Source organism: Microtus ochrogaster, linkage group LG4 (assembly GCF_000317375.1).
Source record: "Microtus ochrogaster isolate Prairie Vole_2 linkage group LG4, MicOch1.0, whole genome shotgun sequence".
Taxonomy (NCBI): Eukaryota; Metazoa; Chordata; class Mammalia; order Rodentia; family Cricetidae; genus Microtus; species Microtus ochrogaster.
Window position 1 is genome coordinate 57,136,905 of NC_022030.1, and position 18,446 is coordinate 57,155,350.

The 18,446-nt window shown below is 52.1% G+C and overlaps 1 protein-coding gene across 10 annotated transcripts in view; it reads left to right on the plus strand.

Moving 5' to 3' along the window:
* The window catches only part of Tns1 (tensin 1), a 230,526-nt gene extending 222,670 nt beyond the window's left edge, over nucleotides 1–7,856 (plus strand). For all 10 annotated transcript variants that reach the window (XM_026786501.1, XM_026786500.1, XM_013351702.2 and 7 more), the window contains 4 exons: nucleotides 120–288; nucleotides 931–999; nucleotides 1,510–1,542; nucleotides 3,303–7,856. In XM_026786501.1, coding sequence (XP_026642302.1) covers nucleotides 120–288; nucleotides 931–999; nucleotides 1,510–1,542; nucleotides 3,303–3,447 — 416 coding nt within the window. In that variant the 3' untranslated portion in view covers nucleotides 3,448–7,856. The remainder of the gene's footprint in view (nucleotides 1–119; nucleotides 289–930; nucleotides 1,000–1,509; nucleotides 1,543–3,302) is intronic.
* The last annotated feature ends 10,590 nt before the right edge of the window (nucleotides 7,857–18,446 follow it).

Here is an 18,446-nt window from a genome sequence, read left to right on the forward strand (position 1 = left end):
CCAGCCCCCGTGGCTCCTGAGGGATTGCCCATTGCATACTCCAGCCCCCGTGGCTCCTGAGGGATTGCCCATTGCATACTCCAGCCCCCGTGACTCCTCCTTGGTTCCATTTCTTCCAGCTTGCAATGTGCTCTTCATCAATTCTGTGGATATGGAGTCACTCACGGGGCCACAGGCCATTTCCAAAGCCACATCTGAGACTTTGGCTGCTGACCCCACACCAGCTGCCACCATTGTTCACTTCAAGGTCTCTGCCCAAGGAATCACACTGACTGACAATCAGAGAAAGTAAGCCTGCCTGCCCATCTTTTCCTCCAACCTTCATTTATCCACATACACATGCTCTGACGATCCCTGTACCTATTGCCTGTTTGTGCGCTGTGCATCTAAAGTGAATCCATCCATCCTCCACCCACCCACCCACTTGTTCATCCATCTACCCACCCACCTAACCAACCATCCACCTATCCATTCAATCACCAACTTATCTACTCTTGCATCCATCCATGTATACATCTGTTCATTCACCAAACCATCCATCCATTGTGCAAGCATGTATGCATCCCTCTATCCAACATCATCCACTCATCTATCCATACTTCTAAAGAAGTGGCCTGCTTTGAGCATGTAGAATATTGATGAAGAAAGGTCCTTGATTTGAAGGGTAGAGGCTTTCACACGGTGATCTCTGCTCTCAGCCCATTTCCTTCCTCTTCCACAGTTCCCCGTTTATCATTTCTCAGTGCCAGTTCTATGGTGCATCTGTTTGTCCCTGGTATGAGGCTCTCAGGCCATCTTATTCATAAGGAGAGGCTTATGAACCCACGATAGGCACAGTGATGGGAAGGTGGCCTGCCCTGCAGGTGGTGGCAGGTGTGAATAAGCAGTTACTCCCATGCTCACTCTGGCCCTCTGATATCTTTGTCACAGGCTCTTCTTTAGACGGCACTACCCCCTCAATACTGTCACCTTCTGTGACCTGGATCCACAAGAAAGAAAGTAAGTATCTTTTTTTTTCCAGAGTGAGGTTGGATATTTATTTAGTGGGTTTTGGAGGGGAAAAGGAGAAGGGAAGAAGAGCAGGGAGGCAGAGAGAGAGAGAGAGAGAGAGAGACAGAGAGACACAGAAGCTGCCTCTCCGAGAGGAAGATGGAAAGGGAGAGCGAAAATAAGTATCTTATAGGCTTCTCCTTCCTCTCCCCTGAAGTATGTATGTGTTGTGTGCTGGTGTATTCTTGTCTCAGCCGCAGCGATGGTTTGTCCTGTGCACTGAGAACCATTATGTTGACAGCCACTCTAGTCTCCTCCCCAGACCTGTGGACCTTCCACAGACTTCATTCTGTTGTGTCTCCTCCCTACACGGGAGGTGGGCTGCAGTATCCTCTCCATTTGGATTATCCTGTGTGTGATCTTAGGGATGTGTCTCATGAAATGGGGTCTCCTCTGCCTTCCCCTGGCAGAGCTCCTGAAAGAGACACATTGGCTTACTGTAAGCATTTTTTTCCATAGGTGGATGAAGACAGAGGGAGGCGCCCCTGCTAAGTAAGTGTGGCTTCCCCTGCACCGAGCTGGTTGACCCCTGAACTCTGTGGGGAAGTCAGGGACAGGGACGGGGACAGGCTCTAGGCCAGGGTCTGATGAGGACCTGTATACCAAGGTCTCTGAGATCAGGATAAAGGGAAAATGGCCCATATCTTGTTGCTAACAGAGACATGTGTCGAGGCATGGAGTTGGAAGGCTTTGTGTGAAGAAAGAATACTTAAGAATGGGCTTAAGTGACAGGTGCATTTTGGCTAGATAGAAATGGGTTTAGGGGTAGGGGAGGCAACCTCAGAGGAAGGGGTTGTGCGACTCTCAGACCGCAGGCTCCCAAGGACAGGGTGGGTCTGTCAGTTGCGAACAGTTGCTGAAGGAAGGAATGGAGGCCACAAGTGTCTGGAGTGGGCCAAAGAAAGAGCACCTTGCTTGGGAATCTAATCCTTATCAACAGGGGACTCCAGAGGGGCTGTGTAGGAGGGAGGATGCCTCGGCCTTCTGTAACCTTCATAGGATCAAAAGGCACCTCACATTCTTGTGCCTCTTTATGCTACTGAATCTCTTCACGCTACTGCCAGACATCAGACAAACCAGAGTTTGCCGGTGGATCAGATGGCAACGTTCAGAGCAGGCCCAGTTGGCTGGGACTCTGTCCTAGCGACGCAGGGAGGGAGATAGGCCTGTGTGCTTCTATTCTGGGCACTCAGAGATGTCCTTTACCCTGCCTTGGTCACACATGCCATTCCACAGACACAGTCAACCTGGAAAGGGAAGTGCCCTGACTCATCCGGTCATTATCGTGGGCCTTTGGGTCCTACCACAGAGTAGAGAGAGTCAAGCTGTTTGACAAACAGGGCTCTGTGTTTGTGTGTGTGTGGTTTCTTCATCATGTGTGTGCTATGTGGATATGCATTTACTGTGTGTCTCTTGCGTAGGTTTGAACAGGGCATGTTTGTGTATGCGTGCACAGACACACACGGGCAGGCAGAGGCCAGCCTGGCTAATTTTAGCTGTGGGTGCCATGCATACCCGGCCGAGGGGTTTCCATCGGCATTTCCAGCTGTCCCGATTTCCCCATCTCGCTCTAATTAGCAACACGCCGGCTGGGAGGGGCCCTGAGCTCACATTCTGTTTCCTGCTCTCATACTTTTAACCCTGTTTTGCAGAGAGCGAGAGAATGCTGGGTCAGTCCCATTGGTGTTGGGGGAGCAGGGGACAGGTGTGGGGTTCCTTACCCCTCCTATTTTCAGGGCTTCCCAGCTCCCAGAGCTAGCTAGGAGTGTGTATGTATGTGTGTGTGTGTGTGTGTGTGTGTGTGTGTGTGTGTGTGTGTGTTAGAGAGAGAGAGAGAGAGAGAGAGAGAGAGAGAGAGAGAGAGAGAGAGAGGTAGAGTAGGGGAGATGGGAACCTGCTTATGTTTGTCCCTGACCACCTGGGAGATGTATCCCATAGGAACCCTCAGACTGGGGTGGGGCTGAGGAAGAACCCAGGAAGCTTGGCTTGGTTTCTTCCTTGCACCCTTTCTAACCATCTTGTCACTTGTACCCAGCTCAGCTCCCGCCCCCTCTCCCTAGGGGAATGCCACCTTCCCTGAAACAAAGCAAACACTGTCTCAGGACTTGGCTTTAAGAGCTAGCCCCAGTTCTAGATGCTTGGAGAGGCATGGGGGGTGGGGAAGCCGGGCTGGCCCAAAGCAGGCTTTCCAGCCTGGGTTGCCCTCCAGAGCCTGGACTCCTTACCTAGGCCCCCTCTCCTACCCCCTGTAGGCTCTTCGGCTTTGTGGCCCGGAAGCAGGGCAGTACCACGGACAACGCTTGCCACCTCTTTGCAGAGCTTGACCCCAACCAGCCTGCTTCTGCCATCGTCAACTTCGTCTCCAAGGTCATGCTAAGTGCTGGCCAGAAGAGATGAATCCTGGAGTCCTTGCCCAAGGCTGGGGCACTGGGGATGGGGTGTGTGGGAGAGGGGACCTGTGAATCCTGACCACCTTAAATCCAGAAAGAGGACTTTTGGGTTGACTGTGGAGAAGGCTAGAAGGAAGTACAACACCGGGAGAGGGACGTGAATGGTGGAGGGGAGGGGCGTGAATGGTGGAGGGGAGGGGCGTGAATGGTGGAGGGGAGGGGAAAGGGAGAAAGCCAAGATGGAAGAGAAAAACTCAGAATCCCCTGTACAGATGGAAGCCACGCCTCCCAAAGCCTCCCCAGCTAGCTGGGGGCCCTGGCTCCCCTCTTCCTCTGAGAGAATTGAGCCCCCACAGGGAACACACAGGCCTCTTTTGGTGGTGGCGGGGGACCAGATTTCACAGAGCAGTGACAAAGCTTGTTCTCCCTACCCTCCTGTCTTGAGAGAAGAAGCTGAACCTACTTCTCTGGAGGTAAGGTTGCTAAACCCAGTGACCAGCGTGTGACATCAAGCGGTGACACTTTTTTTATATTTTGCTCACCTGAGGCACCCATGGTCTGTGCTTGCTCTGACTTCTTGTTGCAGGGTGTAAAATGCACCCCCTCTCCCCGTGCACTGATCACTGATCGATACCTGCCTCTATCCACTCGAATTACAAACAGCTCTGCTTGTCTGTGACCCTTGTGATACACACTGACCAAAGAAGGCTAGGGATATGGGGTGGCATGGTGCCAGGGCAGAAACAAGCTGTCTCCTGAAGGAGCTTAGCCGAGTCCTCTCTCTGTTCCTACGACTGCCCTCTAGTGGCCCTGGGGCCCTTCAGCCTGTCCCCAGTAGCGACCCTGGTACAGAGGGCAAAGCCCACCTGCTGCATTAGCCTTGCTCTGTCTCCGAGACTGAAGCTGGGCTGGAGGAAGAAGCGATGCCCACGGTCTTGGGAAAGATAGCCATTGGGGAAGGGTGGCGTCTTTCCTTGGCTTGCAGAGAGTTGTACATGCACACTGACAGTGTCCAGTGTCGGTTGGGCATGCGCACTGATGGTATCCAAAACTCTGCCTTATTCCCTTCTTACAGCCCGATTCCTGGGCTGGGAGTGCCAGCACTAGCTTTGTCCTTGCTCACCTGCTTGAGGCCTACTGGGGAACAGGAGCTGTGCCTTTCTGACCTACCCTGTCCTACATAGTCCTTATGTTGGCTTATCCCAGGAGCCTGCTCCCCAAAATCCTGCCCAGGGCACCTGGGAGGTCTGGAGCCCCCGTTTTCCTCTCTGTGTTTTGGGGTTTGACGGTTGCGGATCCCTTTCTGGCTGGGCTGCTCAGGGTGACATCAGAGCACCTCTGGGGATGCTGCTGGGGAACCACGTGGTCCTCCTACAATGCCAAAGCTTCCCTGTTCCCCTTCTGCCTCAGTCTCCCCAGCAGAACCATGTTGCCTGTGGGACAGAGGAAGAATGTATGAATTTAGGCCAAAGGTCCTATGGTCCATTTGTGGGGTTGGGAAGGCCCCTGTCACCACTCAGACCTTCATTTAAACCCAAGGAGGTCCCTAGGGGTGGTATTGTACTGATATATAAATATATATAATATATACATGAGACATACTGATAGAATCTGTAAGCTAATAAAAATATAAGAAAAGGTTAAAAAAAGAATAGGTAAATTGACAAGAAATATTTATTGTTTTTTCCCATATTGCTTTATTGTCCCTGGCCACAACCTGTTTCCTTTTCTTTTCTAATCTGTAAGTAGAGCCTGAACTGCAGGTGTCTTTGTCCCAAACAGCTCAGGTCTGGCCTTGACCTTGACCTTGGTCTTGGCCTCCCTAGGCTCAGTCTGGGGACTTGGAGGTTAACACACTCTGGCTGCTTAGTTTTGGCAAGCAGTAGCCCAGCTGCCTGCATCCTGGATGTGAGGATGGCTGCATCCATCGCCCCAGGTCTGAGCCAGCATGTGTTTGGGATGCAGGTGTATGGCTGTGCAGTGTGCATTTCTTAGATTTTTTTCCCCTCCGGGGAGCTTTGACTGTATGGGCGTTGTTTAGAGGAGTTGGAGAGAAGAGTGGAATCATGGGTAGAGGTCTCTTTGGGTCCCGCTTCCCAAAGAATAAATGGGCTTAGTGATCAAAGTCCTTCTAAAGTGTCCTTCCCTCTGAGATAGTCAACGCTAATGTCTCGATTACCACTTTCTTCATTCCTCAAATGAACCCCACTTCTTCCCAGGTTAGAAGAAAAATTTCCTCATCCCCTTCTTTGTAAATACCCTCATCCTGCTGCACAGCCCGAGGAGGCTTCTCCTGGCTGGAATGTTCACGCGAGCCTTTGAGGAACATCAGAGCCTCTGCACCCTGCCTTAGGCCATCCCCCAGTCAGCCTCGAGTCTGGGCTCAACCTTCACACGAGGTGTCACCTTCTCAAGCCATGTGTGAGTCATGTGAAGGACCAAGGTGGATGCTGGGAAGTGGATGCCTCCTTCCCAGCATGCCTGTAGGATTGGACACCTGAGTTTGGCTTTTTTGGAAGGACGTCGGAGAAGGGGCCTCAGTTCTTACACTGGGAACCGCACTGTAGTCTGCCCTCTTCCTCACTGTGATTCTCACAGGTGGGTCTTGCACATTCATGCACGCACACACAGGCGCACACACGTGCATACACACACAGACCACATGCACTCTCACCCCTCCATATGCAATCTATTCTTGCCAAAGATTTCCTTTAAACACGAATGCTTCTTTACCCATCGTTTTTTTGTGAGTGATCTGTTTTGTTCTTCTGTGTAGTTGAGTCTGTATGTTAGCAGGGAGAGTGCTGTCTGCTCTTAACCGTGAGTGAAGGAGGGGTAAGGAAGATGGACCTGGCAGCGAGACCCCTCAGCTACAGCCCAGGTCCATACTGCCTCTGGCAACTCAGAAGATTGCTGAGGTTGGCCTGTGGCCTCAACCTCCCGGATTATCTGGAGGTGAGCTGACAGAGAGGGACACCGATTGAGCCAGGTTTGGGGGAAGGGAAGGCCCCCATAGTTCTGGGGGACAGGGGTGAAGAGCTGGGCTAGAATACAGTAGATAGGCGGTCCCTAAGGGAAGGCTGGGAAAAACTAATAATTGGATACTGAAATCTCTGTTGTGCTACTGTGGACCCCTGGCTCCCTTGTCCAGCTTTGTCTGAGGAACAAATTCACATTTGAGGTTTGGAACAGACGTTCCCTGGCAGCTTAGATAGTTTTGGACATGATTGCCAGAATTTCTGGTAAACCCTGGCTTTGGAGAGTCCCTGGAGATACCTGTCTCGTAGTGTAGGGAGGACACTGTGGTGGTGAGCCCCTCTAGAAAGGGGCTGTCAGGAGAGGGAGAGACCCTGCACCAGGCCTGAATAGGGATGAAACAGGTTCCTTGTGCTGTCTGGGAAATGCGGGAGAGACAAGTCAGTGAACAACATCTGTCCTGCTCTGGATTTCTTCTCCGTCCTACCTCCCAGGGTTTCTGGCTCTCTTTCCCCAGCTTCAGATCTTGGGGAGATCCATCCAAGGGAACCAGCCCTCTCTTGCCTCTATGCCTTGGGTCCTTGAAGAGCTTGGACCCAAAGCTAGGGCCACCTCTGCACATAGGCCTTGGCAGAAGATCTCGAGATGGGTGTTTCCATGGTCAGTGGTGACAGGATGTGTGTGCGTGTGTGTGCGCAGGTGTGGATGTGTGTGCATGGTTTGCTCTCTTTAGAGAGCTTCGAGTGGGAGGTGGAGGTGGTAGATGGAGGGATGTCAAGTTCAGTGCGACCCAGTAGTGAGAAGAACCAGGAGGTGAGGCCTGATGGTCCACGGATTAAGTAGTGTTTTAGTGCTGGCAATGGAGGGGATAGCCACATGGGATAAGGCTCTGCAGGCCTCTTCCTTGCTGTCTCCTGTCTCCTCAAAGGGCTGAAAAGTTGGAGGATCTCAGTTGGTTTCCATGCCTGGGCCCCTCACGGCAGCAAGGCCATGGAAGTGCGACACACTCATGCGTCTCCTCGTCAGTGTTCACAACCCAGTCCTCCCTATGAACCCACATCTGGCTCGTATGTGTGTGAGCACGTTGGGGTGTGCATATGGTATCTCCCCATTTTCTTTCTTCCCTTCTTTCATTCAAAACAAATGTAAGAAGTTCCTTATATACTGTTATCTCAACCCTGCCCCCCAGGCCCTCTTCTGGGAGACCCATACCCAGAGTCCATCTTCTGCCCCCCCCCACCCCAGCCCTCTGCTGTGTATTTATAGATGGAAATATACTTTATATTTTGTATCATTGTGCCTATAGCCTCCGCCACCTTGTATAAACCCTATTGTATGGCAAGTGTTCTGGATATGAATGTATTACACAAAAGCTACCCCCTCTGTACAGCCGCTTGTCTCTTACAATCATTGTATGGCTTTATAAATGATACCGTGAAACACGAACCCGGGCTGTGGTCTAGCTGTGTTTGGGCTTGACTGGGTCTTCACTGGGCAAGAGGGGTCTTTCCTGAGCACCAGAGGTGAGGGTCTTCAGTGATGCTTCTGGGAGCCCAAGCAGTGGCCCCCACCCCTCATCCTGTTCATCCGAACTGTTATTCGTCTGGACTCCCAGCTGAAAAGAAGTTCAAAGAATAAAACAAGGAGTTGATTGACCAGGGTGGCTGTGGAGCACAGGCAGAGCTGGGTCCGGGAGCTCAAAAGGCCAAAATGGGAACTTTGTCCCCATCTTGTCCAGGTGTGAGGCCCCTCCAGGCTTTCATCCGCCAGCTTGACCATTCCCCTGAGAAGGGAGCTTTCTTCTCAGGATGCTCTAAGCCAGAACCTACACAAATCCTCATTGGCTCTGAGAGAGCCTGCTTGAGCTTGGAACTCTGGGCGACACAAATGCCTTAGGGGCCTTCTGAAACCACAGGATGGCGGATGGGCCATCCTGGAGGGCTGTGGCTTCTGAGAGGAGTGAGCAGAAGCCACCAGGCAGGACACCTGTAGCCCACTGATACTGTGTGAGCTCATTGAAGTCAGGAATTGTGGGTGGTGCTCCCCAGATGTACTGAGCACTGTGGGCATGGAGAGCTTCTTGGAGGAGAAAAGCTTCCTGGCACCCAGCTCTCTGCTCCACGGAGCTGTCGCAGTCCTGACCAGAAGCTCAGTCAGCTGATCTGAGCAAGCATGGCCACCTTCAGTACAGCCCAGTGGTGGGGCTTTGGGGGCAGCCTTGACACACTTGTGGGTGATGAAACTTCTTGACACTCTTCAACATGACTGAGGACCCCAGAGAGCTTTTGTACAGACTCATTATACCTTTTGATTTTTACACAGTAGAAGTTAAAACAGAACACTTCAGAAATACAGATCCACGCGTATAACAATACTAAAATGACATACTGAGTGTGGAAATGAAGGACATTTTCTAAAGTAAGCATTAGGTAGTGTTGTTTGGCATGGTTTGAAGGCTCTGGCCTCTGATGTTGTCTGTCACTCCTTCTGCTGTGACAGGTCCTTGGAAGAGACTGTCTCTTTGGGAAAAAAAAAACGAACAAAAAGACCAATAGTGGCCTAACAACATGGTGAAATGGTTCTGACCTCCCAGTTCCTGAGGAGGGTTTCAGGGACCCCAGGCTCCCTGACCATTCTCTAAACACCACTTATCTACAAGAGAGACAGCCCTCCAGAGAGGCAGCACCTAGCTGGTGGGGACGTAGTGCGCCTGTATTCCTGTTGCCTGCCAAGTGTCCTGTCCCACATCCTGAGGGATGCACCAGGAAACCAGGGCTCTGGGAGTGACCCTGTCTTCTCTGAAAGGGTTGGAGCCTGAACCAGCAGACACAGAAGGGAATTTTCTCAGTCAAGCAGGTGTACCTGTCTTCGTGCCCATCCCACAGATGAAAAGACTGAGGCTCACGGGGTGAGGCATGATGCTGGGGTAAGTGGCAGAGCCAGGCTGTAGACCTTCCCTCTAGGTCCTTCCTAGCGCAGGCCTCTCTAGGAGAGACTAGCTCTGGTGAGTAATGGGCACAGCACAGGTCGTCCTGGTATGACAGGCAGGTGGTCAAGTGGTCAAGGTGGCTTCCCAGGGAGAAAACAGGGCTCTTGGGCTTGGAATGGAGGAGGTCAAAAGGCCATCCTGTGCTGCCACCCAGAAGCCCAGGAATGTGATGACCCTGAGTCCCTGAGGTCCGAGACTTCCTTGGGGTCCAGAAACTCTGACTACGGGGCGGGGGTTGGTCAGAGGCTAGTTCTGGAAGCCACCAAGAAGGCCACCAAAGAGAGGGCAGAGGGCAAAGGGGTGGGACTGGGCACAGAGGCGAAGAGTGCATCCCTCCTCTCTCCTCATGCCCAGTTCTCAGGTTAACTGAATCCTGATGGGGTCCCACCCTAGGGTCCTAGGTTGTCAGTCTCAAGTGGTCATGGACAGTGTTTCCTATCTCTAGCTGGATTCTTCAAAGAATGAGATGGATAGGTAACAAGGGGAAGAGAAGGAGGTCCATGTGCTATGCAGAAATAACAATTTAAGTGGGAAGCTAGAAATAGAGGCAGCAGGACACTGTCAACTGAGAGAGGCTGGCAGCATCCAAGCTCTGAGACTTCAGCGGGCTTTGGGGTGCCCAGCAGAGAGGATGCAGGTGGTAATAGCTCTGTGCTTTTGATAGATGGGCTTTGGGGTATCAGCCCTGAGATGGCCAGCAAGCATTATGGCTTGCAAACTCTCAGAGGGCCTCGCAATGCCAGGCCGGAGCAGTCCCATGCATTCCGTGTGTTTGTTCTGCACGGATATGCTACCCAGGGGCCAGCAAGAATGGCAGATCTCCAGGCTGGGGTTACAGATTTCTGGAATAGGTCTTGGAGGTTAGAAGCAGTTGCAGGGATGAAGGATTTTCTTTCTGTAGCCAAAGTACAGAGTCTTGGGATCCTGAGGCAGGAAAGAGGCCCCCTGCAGCCCCTGGTCTAGTCCTGGGGGCTTCTTTGAAGGAGCCCCTTCTGAAGCCAGAAGAGGAGGGAGGGCAGGATGAGAACCCAGAAGAAGACTGGAGAAACTTTCCACTGACCACTCACAGCCTGGGGACAAGCCTGGGTATTAGGATTGTTTTCCATACATCTCCTCTACACAGAGTCCAGGAACTCTGAAGACCTTTGCTCTGGGGAGGGGGGTAGGGAGTGCAGCAGGTAGGGTCCCCTTGCACTGCTGTGTCAGACAAATGTCTATATTCTGTCAATTATATTTTAAATAAACTCTGGTTGGCCAGTAGCCGGGCAGGAAGTAGAGGTGGGTCAATGAGAACAGGAGAATTCTGGGAAAATGGAAGCTCCTTGCGCAGTTGTGAGCCTGACACAGAAGAAGCAAGATGTGATTGCCCCGTTGATAAAGGTACTAAGCCATGTGGCTAGCATAGACAAGATTAATGGGCTAATATAAGTTATAAGAGTTAATAAGAAGCCTGAGCTAATGGGCCAATCAGATTATAGTTAATCTAGACCTCTGTGTGATTTCTTTGGGACTTAATGATTGTGGGAACTGAGAAGGACAGAAACTCTGACAACAAGTAGGCCCTCAGTCAACTCTGCTGAACCCCAGCAGTCCACTCTCCTACTCCTCACCTCTTCAGTGGACATGATGCTAGGATTCTTGACACATTCCAGACATGGAAGGGACCCCAGTGCCTCTCCTGAATCCCTTGGACCAAGTTCCACAAGAAGGGAGGAACTAACACCATGGGTTAGGGTTAGGGCTCTTGGTACCCACCCTCTAGTCCTGAGGCCACGATCGCAGGGCAAGGTGTCCATACTCCTGCAAGATATGTGGAATAGATCCTTATGACCAGTGAAACCAAACACTGTCTTCTTACTGCACTTCATTTTTCTACCACCTGTCTGTCTGTCTGTCATCTATCTATCTATCTATCTATCTATCTATCTATCTATCTATCTATCTATCTATCTATCTATATCTAATGAGTCGAGGTCTCATGTAGTCAAGGTCAGCCTTGGACTTGCTATGTAGCTAAGTCTGACCTTGAACTTGTGATTTTCTTGCCTCTATCTTCCAAGTGCTAAGATTGCAGGTGGATTCATTTTCACCCTTTCTTTTCTCCAAAGGAATATTTTCAGTAGTTCTCAGTTTCTGACAGTCCAGAAAACAGCATAGCCCATTCATAACAACATTGGTGAGACATGGGACCAACTGTGTAGTGTGTGCCTGTGCATATGCACCCCACAGATAATGCACACCCAGACAATAGTACAGCTACCCCCACACAAATATGTGCACAGACATTTACATGCGTAGAAATGCACATACAGACTCACATACATGACTACATGACTACACAGACACATACAGACATGCACACATTTGCACAAAACATATCCATGTCTTCATTCCTAAGGCCATGGGAAATATGTTTTCTGATGGTCGCGACCCACAGGTTGAGAATGGGAACTTCAAGGGAGGTCAGGCTGGAGGTGGGCTGGGGAACTCCAACCCCTGGCATTGGGTCAGAGGCTGAATGAGGCCCTTTGGAGGTGCGGTCCCTCTATGACTTCGGGCACAGCTGTGGGAGTTGTCAGGTCTAGCAGAAGCTGGATGCAGACTGGATATTACCAAAGTGATGGGACAGAGCCTGGACCCTGTCAGCCCTAATGAGGTGGGTTCAGCCCCCTGTCCTCATTGGCAATTAAAAAAAAAGGTGCAGTGCAGGGGTCACAGGTCCAACTTCAGAGTCATGATATGAGGCTCAGGCTGAAACAGATACACATAGCTAAGCAGTGTGGATAAGGTGTCGTGAGACCCTGTGAAATCTCTTAGCCAGAGACAAGCTCCGCCTCCAGCTGCCTCCAGAGTCCAGCCCAGCCTAAGACTCCTGGGGTTCTCAGGATTTGGTTCTAGCCCACTTCCTTTCCTGGGCCTCAGTTTCCTCATCTGCAGAATGGGTATGATTTGCCAGGAAGGGTCAGCCCATGGACTGAAACCCCATACCATGAGTGTGATCTGCCACTTACTATGGCTCTGTACACCCCAAGAAACACATGCTACTGGGTCTTGCTGGGCCTCTGCTCCCTCCAACTTCCTCCACCAGCTTGGGGGCCTTCAGGAAGACTTGGCAGTTAAAGAGGCTGTGCAGACCGCTTACCAGTGAATGATATTGATCTGAGTGGTTCTCAGACTCCAGCACATAGGTTAGGGGGTGGGGCACAGCCGCCTCTGTGGCTCCAGCTTTTATGGGGCCTGGAAGATCATCTCTTGGCCATCAGGACAGGATGTCCGGACTCCCTCAGCCTCTGCCCTCTCCTTCCCTCCCCTCTCCCTCCCTTGTTCCCTCCCTCCTAGTTTCCCAGGCTCTGTTCTCCCTACATCCTGCACTTGGAGTAATGAGCATGGCTCAGGGGACCTGGCTGATTTGGGTCAGCTGGAGCAGGACCTATGTAGGGGCCCTTAGTCAGGGAAAGGGCAGGCAGGGTCCAGGTCCTTAAGGTGGGCCAGAGAGGGGTGGAGGAAGCCTGAGGCCATGAAGATTCAGAGGAGGAGACCTCAGAGTCACCTTGGGGTAAGTCAACCCAAATACTCTTTCAATTCAGTGGATGGTAAATGAGCACCTACTGTGTGCAGGTGCTAAGTTTGGCAGCAAGCGGCATGTGACTTGTCCCTGCTGTGACACTTTGGGTCCGGCAGAAGGCTCCCACCTTTTGACACAACATGGCATTGCCATTTACAAAGTTCACACTTGAGAACCCTGCGATCGAATGCAACCACTAAAAACAAAACAGCAGAAGCCCCTACAGGGCAGATTGGCCGCACCTGGAAGAGCCAGCAGCCGCTGGATCAGGACAATGCCTAAGCACCTCGGAGGACGGTGCTCAGAGTTTGCAAGTGGGTCAGGCTGGTCTGGGGAGCGCAACAGTGGGCTCCAAAACATAGCACGTCCCACAGTGAGAGTCCAAAAAGTGACCAAGAATTGTCTGGGTGAAGTGGGGGGGGGGTGTGGGGAGGGGAGGATTGGTTCAGGTGGACGGAGTAGCAAGTTCTGGGGGCATGGTTAGCAGCCTTTATAATGGAACTTGATGTTCACTTGCAGACCAGACAGGACAGTGGCTATGGTGGTCTGAATAGGAATGACCCCTTAGATTCGTGTGTTGGAATGCTTGACCCACAGGGAGTGGCACTGTTAGGAGGTGTGGCTTTGTTGGAGGAAGTGTGTCACTGTGGGGGCAGCCTTTGAGGTCTTTTAGGCCGAAGCTGCATCCAGTATGGCTCTTATGCTCCTTCTGCTACCTGTGGATCAAGATGTTGAACTCTCAGCTGCATGGCTGCCCGCGTATCATGCGCTTCTTTGAAACTGTAACTCGGGCTTGAGGAAACAGCTCAGTGCGTAAGAGCCCTTGCTGAGCAAGCATGAGGAGCTGAGTTCAAATTCCAAGCCCTACCTAAAAAGTTGAGCGAGGTCGCGTGTGCATGTAACCCCAGCATCGAGGGGTTGAGACAGGAGGATCCTGGGAGCTTGCTAACCAGTCAGCCTAGCCAGAGTAGTGGGTTTTTTGTTCAGTGAAAGACTGTGTTAAAGGAATAGGGAGAGAGCACCATCTGACATCCGGGCTTCTCCATGTGCTCAGGGGCAAACATGCTGGGACACACATGTTTGTGCAGCATACACACGTACCTTATATGTGTAAGAGTAGTAATTAAAAATTAAAAAACTCTAACTGTTATCTATGCTTGTTATTTTGTTAATTGACCTTAGATTCTAAGCCCCCGAGGGCACAGACTGAGGTGTGATTCTGAAGCCCTGGTCCAGCGCCTGGTGGATGGGATACCCTCTCCTTCCGGTGTACAGGGAATGGATGTCTACCATGGCCTGCACCGCATGAGTCTGGAAAGCTGGAGAGAGGACAGGCCCATGTACAGAGAAGCTGGGGCCAGGTGGGCTGTGCTGGCCGAGACGGAGGCCACCACCAACCACCGTGACAACAGGGACCCTCAGAACATTCATTGTGCACAGCACACAGGAACATGTTAGCTAGTCTTGGGAGGTGGTTCCTGTGGGCGAGCGGTCTTGGACTGGAAACATTAGGCGGAAGCTGCACGTGCTGGTCCTTTGCACAGACTGCTCAGATGTTTGTGAACCCTCATGCATGGGCCAGAGGGAGGTTTTGTCATCTGAACCCGACCAAAGGGAGGCTTTGCCATCTGAACCTGACCAGAGGGAGGCTTTGCCATCTGAACCCAACCAGAGGGAGGCTTTACCAGATGTCCATGGGTTTAAAATGCTGGTCCTCGACATCGCCATGCCTCGTCAACCACACATGCTCACTCAGGACTTTATCTGCTCTTTACACATTCACTTAGGGTTCCTTCGGCTCCCCACAAACACCTTCAAGATTAGTGCGGGCAAGGGCGTTGGGGAGGAGGAGGAGGCTTGGGTGACTTGTCAAGAGTGAGCATTTACAGTAAGAGCAGAGGGTGCGGTCGAGAGGGTGAGGTACCTAAGTCAGGGGGACTTGATACAGGGCCAACGACATCTTAAAATGATGGTGTTATTTTAGTGGGGTTTTTGTTGTTGTTGTTTTCCTGTGTTTCTGCTAGAGAGGCCTTGAGCATGACAGGCAAGCCCTCTATTACTGAGTTATATTTCTAACCCTTTTAACCCCCCCCCCCTTTTTTTAGAGACAGGGTGTGGTGCCAGGTGATGGTGGCACCCCTTTAATCCCAGTACTTAGGAGGCAGGGGCAGGTGTTTCTCTGGGGCCAGCCTAGTCTACAGAATGAGTTCCACGACAGCCAGGGCTACAGAGAAACCCTGTCTTGAAAAAACAAAAAGAGACAGGGGGTGGGAGGTGAATCCAGGAATACAGATACATGCATATTGGTCATCCCGGAGTAGAGGGTGAGTGGCACCATTGCTGAGATTCCAGGCTGGGAGACCTTGGGGGGGGGCAGCACTGTGACCACAAATGAGGGTTCAGGCTGGAGGAGAGACTGACCCCACTTGGAGGTGGCCTCCTCCTATAAAGGTGGCCTTGTTTGTGGAAAGACCTAACTTGGAGGCCCCGGAGGCTGTGCCCCTGCTTGGGGATAGCCTGGTGACTCCCTCTGGGCGGAGCACTGAGGTTCAAGGACAATTATCAGACTCTAGTTAGAGCTACAGGGGAAGAGTCCTGGGCTGGCAGCAGGGCCAACCCACCATTGTCAGAGGCCCCCAAACCGTGAAGGACACAAACACCAGCCGTGCTCCAGTATTCCAGGGGTGATCCAAAAGCTGCCGAGTGGCCTAACTCACAGGCCCACACCTCACAAATGACATCTGGGGATTAGAAACCAGAGGACCAGGTGTGCCTGCCCCAAAGCTGTGGCCCCATTTATGCCCCAGGGTGACCAGGTTCTTACTGATGCAGTGGGGAGAGCTAGTTTTTGTGGAAAAGAAACTGAATGACAAAAACATGGTTGGGCAATCCATTTGTGGTGGTTCACGCCTATGATACTAGTACATAGGATACTGAAGCAGGAGGATTGCTGTGAGTTACAGGCCAGCCCGACGGTACATAATGGGACCTTGTCCCAAAACACCAAAAGGGAAAAAGGAGGGAAGGAAAGAAGGAGGAAGGAAGAAAGGAACGGAAGGAAAGCAGGGTTGTGTATTTGTGGGTTAGTGTGCCCTCCTATCCAGGCATTGAAGAGGGGCGTGTAAAAGCCAGAAATTGGGGAACATGGAGTGTAAGAAGGGTCAAGAGGGTTCTGGGAAGGAAGCAGAGGCCTTAGGGAGGAGGGGTTAGGAATAGAGTGGGTGGGGAAGGGGAATCTGAGGAGTTTCTCTATAGAAGACAATGCCCCAGGCCCTACCTTTGGTGGAACTGAATGCACTCTGTGGGGAGGTCCTTGAATCTGGCCTCACAGACGCCATCTATGTCCTCTTTGGAGACAGAGTGATGGTGGAGTGGAGGAGCAGGGGGTGAGGACGCCGGGGGTATGTGTGTCTCAGAGAAGCTGCTCATCATACTCACAGAACCTGGGGACCGGCTGAGGTGTGTGTGTGTGTGTGTGTGTGTGTGTGTGTGTGTGTGTGTGTGTGTGGAGGGGGCAGAGTTCGATCGCTTATCAGAGTGTTTTTGAACAGCATGTCCCTTTGCGTCCAGTTGATCAGCTGGACACAGGTTTCCCTGAGCATCAGTGGGAAGGAGGGTAGTGGTGGGGGTGAGAGGTTTTGCCTTGGAGATCCACTCTGGGTGGCTGTCCTTGGCCTGGATCTTTTCATGTTGCTGTGGCATCAGCAGGAGCCAGGAAGGGCAGGCTGTGTTCCCCAGAGCCAGCCCCAAAGCGAGAAACAGCTAAGCTCTGTTGCTACAGAGATAAGGGAAGTGAGCAGGTACAGCCTTGCCACCGTGGGTGGGAGTGAGGACCGTGTATTCCAGGTGGCCTCGGGCTTTGTGTGTGCTTGATGATGACACTGCCACGGGTCTGTCCTTCCTCTTCTCTGGTTCCTCCCTGCCTCTCCTAGTCCAGAATCCTGGCAGGAAGGGCTGGCATGCCCCCACCCCCATTCCTGCTTCCCCCTGCCTTCCCACGCCAGCACCTCCATCTTTCACTTCCTGTCTGCATCCCCTACTTCGCTCTCTGAATCGGAATCCATGTTTCCCAATGGTACCTTTCCTGGGTCTCCAGGCAACCTTCCTCCGTCTGCATTGGAACGCGACCTGCTCTTTGCTACAGTGGCGGAGAGTGGAGGGTGGAGACCACAGGGCCATCCCTCTCCAGGAATCTTCAGGGATGGGAAGGGGTGGCTTTTAGGGTGTAGAGAACCATGAGAGGACTCTGGAGTGTTCAGGCAGGGTTCGGAGTCTGAGGTCACAACGCGAACATTTTACAGCATTTTTCATGACCTTCTGGCGCCCTCCAGTGGCCAGCTAGGAAATTGTGGCTCTTCCAAGAGGAAGTGGGCAGATGCTGCGCCAGCCATCACCGCCCCTTCCACCCCGTCCCTCCCCGCTATCATTAATTACATGCTGGAGGCTGAAAGTGATTGGGTGCTTAGATGTGGGTTGTTCATTAAAAGCTCTTGGGAGCGGCAAGGGCCCAGTGGTCTCACTTCTTACTTCCAGTCGTACCAGAGCTCATTCAGCCTAGATGGTCAGCCTGTGTGGGGCAGGACTGAAGTCCAGCTGGGCGGTAGGAGCCAGTGAGGAGCCCCGAATGTGCTCAGTGGGAGGAGCCCTGGGTGGGCAGTCTGTGACTGGGACACATATGTCCTCTTTACCGCCATTCTCTGGGTTGGTTGGCATCCCTGGTACTCCCTTCTGACCCATCACTTCCTGGACCCACAGGCCTGTCTGTCCATCCTCCCACAGGAAGCCTACTATTGCGCCTCTATTTCAAGCTGGCAGGGCAGACAACAGCTCTTCTACGGCAAACCGTGCGGTGTTGGGTTTCACATAATTCGCCACCCCCAGGCTCTACTCCTCCTCCCCTCCCGCCTCCTCCTTGGGCACCCTGGTGGAGTCCGGAGTAGAGGGGTCTTCAGGCTGCTTTACTCTCGCAGTTCCAAGGAAGAAGCGGCAATGATCTTCCACTCTCCTTGCTCTCTTGCCCCCACAACTGCCCAAGTCTCTACAAAAGTGAGGCAGAAGCTGATGGAAAAATAGCAACTTATAAAAGCCAAACAGCGCCGTGGCAGGGTTCTCTCTCGCAGGCAGTGGCTGTAAACACAAGCACAGGTCCAAGTGGCCATCACTCTGCTTCACCCTGCAGTGACCCCCTCCTGTGCCTGTTCTGTCCCCAGGCTCAGCTCTGTCCTCACTCAGACACTCCCAGGTGGCTAACTGTTCAGGTCTGTAAAATGGGCTAGGCACAATGAGTGAACCAAGCTCTGAGGTGTGACGTAAATAGCTTGCCTAGGTTTGTATGTGGCGTGCAGAGAAATGGGCTTCTTATTGAGTTACTACAATGTCAGGCTCTACCTGACATGCATATGATCTCATAACATACATACACATAGGTATGTGTATATATACACATGCATATGATCTCATAACATACATACACATA